General features: G+C 48.6%; 1 protein-coding gene across 1 annotated transcript in view; it reads right to left on the bottom strand.

Annotated features, from left to right (window-relative positions):
• PRSS16 (serine protease 16) overlaps window positions 1-3,629 on the bottom strand; it is a 19,178-nt gene that overhangs the window by 1,506 nt on the left and 14,043 nt on the right. The window contains exons 4-6 of the mRNA XM_030887172.1: window positions 2,242-2,383; window positions 224-403; window positions 7-147 (exon numbers count right to left, since the gene is read on the bottom strand). Of these exons, the coding sequence (XP_030743032.1) occupies window positions 7-147; window positions 224-403; window positions 2,242-2,383 (463 nt within the window). The remainder of the gene's footprint in view (window positions 1-6; window positions 148-223; window positions 404-2,241; window positions 2,384-3,629) is intronic.

The following is a 3,629-nucleotide window of genomic DNA, read 5'->3' as shown; positions in this document are numbered from 1 at the left end:
CCTGGCGGGCTAGGCGGAGGCTGGGGGCGTCTGAGGAGCTCTCGGGTGCCATGTCCAAGCAGTGGGAGGCATTGGGAATGAGAAGGGCTGACTCCAAGGGCCCCAAAGACTGTGTGACACTGAGCACATGCCAGGGGTCTGAGTCCCCTGAGAAGGCAAGGACAGAGTGTTGAGCTGGGGCTGGGTGGAGCTTTAAAAACCAGGTCCTGGGTGGCATGCTCACCATTAACGAAAAGCACGTGGGTAGCCCTCGGGATCTGGCCGCCATAGTAGTAATTTGTCTGGTCCACAGCCTGGGATACTGAGGAAATGGAGAGGCCAAACACCTGCTCACATAGACTGAGCTGGGAGGGCAGCGTTGGGAGCTGGGAGAAAGGACATCCAGGGCCCGCACAGGTGATATCTGTCCAGGGAGATCTCTGTAAGTGCACGGGACATGCTAGCTCTCCCTCCACCTCTCCTTTAATCATAATTTACAGAGTTCTCCCAAATTATGATCAAGAAACACCCTGCCCCTCATTACAATGACCTCACAGTCCATTAAGAGAGAGAGACAGACATCACACCACCACCACCCAGCCCCCAGTCAGTGACAGCCCATGGTGGCCAGTGCTGTGATGGGGTAAGGTCAGGGGTCAGGAAATGCAGAGGAAGCATAAGGGATTCAGGAAGGCATCTTAAAATGAGGAGTAAGCCAAGCAATGACAGAGCGGAGGAAAAGCATAATTTGTAGAAGTAAGAGCATGTGGGGAAGTCTGAAAGGGAGAGGGAGACTGGATTACAGGAAGCACAAATCACGTCACATCTCCCCTGCTTAAAGTCCATAGCTGACATGTACTCTCAGGATACATCTAACCTCCGTGCCTCCCATTCATTCTTTCCTTCCCCTTTTGTGGAGCACCTACTATGCGCTCAGCCAGATGTCTGGCAATATTGGGCACACGGTGTCAAGCGAGGCAACTTTAGGCTTTGCTGTCAGAGGAAGTCAGTCCACAAGAGAGAAAGGTGACAAAGAATGTACGTTGACAAACTGTGGAAAGTACTGAGAAGAAGGATGAAGAGTGTGTGTGTGTGTGTGTGTGTGTGTGACTGAAGGATCAAGGAACCCTTCCTAGGAGAGGGCATCTTGTATTGAGAATTGAAAATGAGGAGTAATCCAAATAAAGAGAGAAAAGTCCCCGAAACACGAGGAAGAATGACTTATTAGCATGTTAAAATATGTAAAGCTTAATATAAAAACAAGATCAAGCATATATGAACTACTTAATCTAATCCACACTATTATAAACACTATATACATACATTTCTTTAATCCCCACACAACCGTATGAAAGAAGCACTGCAATTTATCCCCATTTTACAGACACGGAAACTGAGGTAGAGGAACAAGAAGTCATTTGTAAGTTTTCCCGTGGCCACACAGCGAGGAATGGTAAAGCCTTGGCTTTGAAATCCCCCAGAGCCATTAATCTCATTGAATCTAGGGGATTTTGACCTTAGAGTGGCCAGCTATAGCCAACAAAAACACAGGATGTTCAATTAAAATTAAATTTCAGATAAACAAGAATTAGACGTTTTAAAGGAAAGTATGCCAGCGTAATATTTGAAACATGCTTGTATTAAAAACCTACGTGTTGTTTTCGGCAAGAAGGAACAAGGTAGTATTCAGGAAGACCCCTCGAAGTCCCGCAGAAGGTGGGTTGGAGGGGTTGAAGTGAAAACAGAGTGCAGACAGAGGCAGGGACCAAGGCAGCCAAGGATGAGCATGAGCGCAAGGGCTATTCCCTGTGGGAATAGGGAGGGGAAGGTGAGGTCTGGAGAATTACTTGGCAAGGGGCATTCAGTAAATGACAAGTGACAGGGGTACAAGGAGGAGGCATCCAAAATAACACTGTGCTATTTAGTCTGGTGACTGGCGCCAGGGTGGGGCCATCCCTGGGATGGAGGGGAGATGTAGAGGAAGCAGATTGAAGGGGAGATTATGCATGTTGAGATGTGAATGTGTCAGAAGGCAGGGGAAGGTCAAGCAAGCAAGCACACACACACTAACACACACACACACAGTTGCTATCTGCCCTCCAGTGGGCCATAACAGCAGGTTACTTTCTTTGTGTGTACCAGCCAACTCATCCCTGCAGGAATCTGACTCAGTTTCCCATGGAAATGATCATGGCCCACATCTGGGCGGCATACACCACACATATTCATATTTTGGGACTGGCGATTGGGCCAATCACTCACAGAAGCCAAACTCAGTACACGTCTGGTACAACCACTGCCGGTCACCCATGCTGGACACTTGAGGATCTCTGTTCCTCAGCTGTGCCACTGTCTCTGCTCGGGAAGTGCTTAAACACTTCTGTTCCAGGCTGTGCAGGACAATCTGAGGGCAATATACAGAGAAGCATGTATACATACATATTCTGCTCCCCCAACCCACTCCCAGGCTAGGCCAGGGTCTGGAGGCTTAGATCCCCCTTGGCCAAGAATCCTAAGTCAGAGGGTGGGTTCCTGGGTTCTCCTGGGTCCTTGTGGGTCAGAGGACTACATGACTGGGACTTGTGGGTCAGAGGACTTGTTGATCAGAGTACTACATGCCTGGGACACTGACTTCGACACTTGGACCTTACTTTCTTTGTGTGTACCAGCCAACTCATCCCTGTAGGCCCAAAATGAGTTTCCAAGGCTGTAGACCTTCACAGAAGTTGACTGTCACATCTTTCTCCTGCAGAGTGACACCTGCGTTGGAGTACTGACGAGCCACCGGGGCTCCTTCTCTCTGAAGTTGTCGAGGATTTCACTTTACTTGGATCAGCACTCAAAAATAAAATGATGCACTTACTGCATTGGGCAAATCTGCTGCAAAAGGCCTCTTTAAGTGTTAAAGAGCAAAGATGTCACTTTCAGGGCTTAGGTGCACCTGACAGGAGCCATGGTATTTTCATAGGCACGCAAGCATGCATACATCTCACAGGCATGCAAAAGCTGAACAATGATGGATGGATGCCTTTGGATTGTGGTAAAGAATATTGACTATACCATGGACTGCCAGAAGAATGAACATATCTATCTTGGAAGAAGTACAGGTACCTTGCACCTTAGAAGATAAGATAGTGAAACTTTGTCTATCTATTGTGAACTAGTCCCTGGAGCAGGACTTTACGCTTGGGAAAGCGTGGGGATAGAGAAAAAGAGGAAGGCTCTCAACAAGTTGCATGGACACAGAGGCTGTAGCAATGTGCTCAAACATAATTGCGAGGATGGTGCAGGACCAGCAGGGTGTCTTTCTGTTGCACACAGGGTCGCTGAGTCAGAACCTTAGCATCACCACCCTGGCTCCAGCAACAGCTATATGTCACGTACTACTGCAGGCCCAGGGAAGAACGTGTTAACAATATAAACACCCATAGACGAGACAGTAAAGTCATCGATAATAATCCTGGCCCAGAGTTAGCATTTGCATGGTGCGAGCTCATAGATTACCCTCACTTCATTTCATCTTCCTGAAAGGCCCTGTGTCAACCCTGTCTTACCCACGGGAGACTAAGGCTCAGAGAGGGCTCTTGTTCGCCAGAGACTGCGGAGCGGGGACAAAGCCTTAACCCTCCGCGGCAGCCTTGGCTGCGTCG

The sequence above is a fragment of the Echinops telfairi genome, unplaced genomic scaffold (assembly GCF_000313985.2).
Source record: "Echinops telfairi isolate 266 unplaced genomic scaffold, ASM31398v2 ScPeMD7_5868;HRSCAF=6743_0, whole genome shotgun sequence".
Taxonomy (NCBI): domain Eukaryota; kingdom Metazoa; phylum Chordata; class Mammalia; order Afrosoricida; family Tenrecidae; genus Echinops; species Echinops telfairi.
Note: the sequence above shows the minus strand (reverse complement) of the source record. Positions and strands in the feature narration are given on the sequence as shown.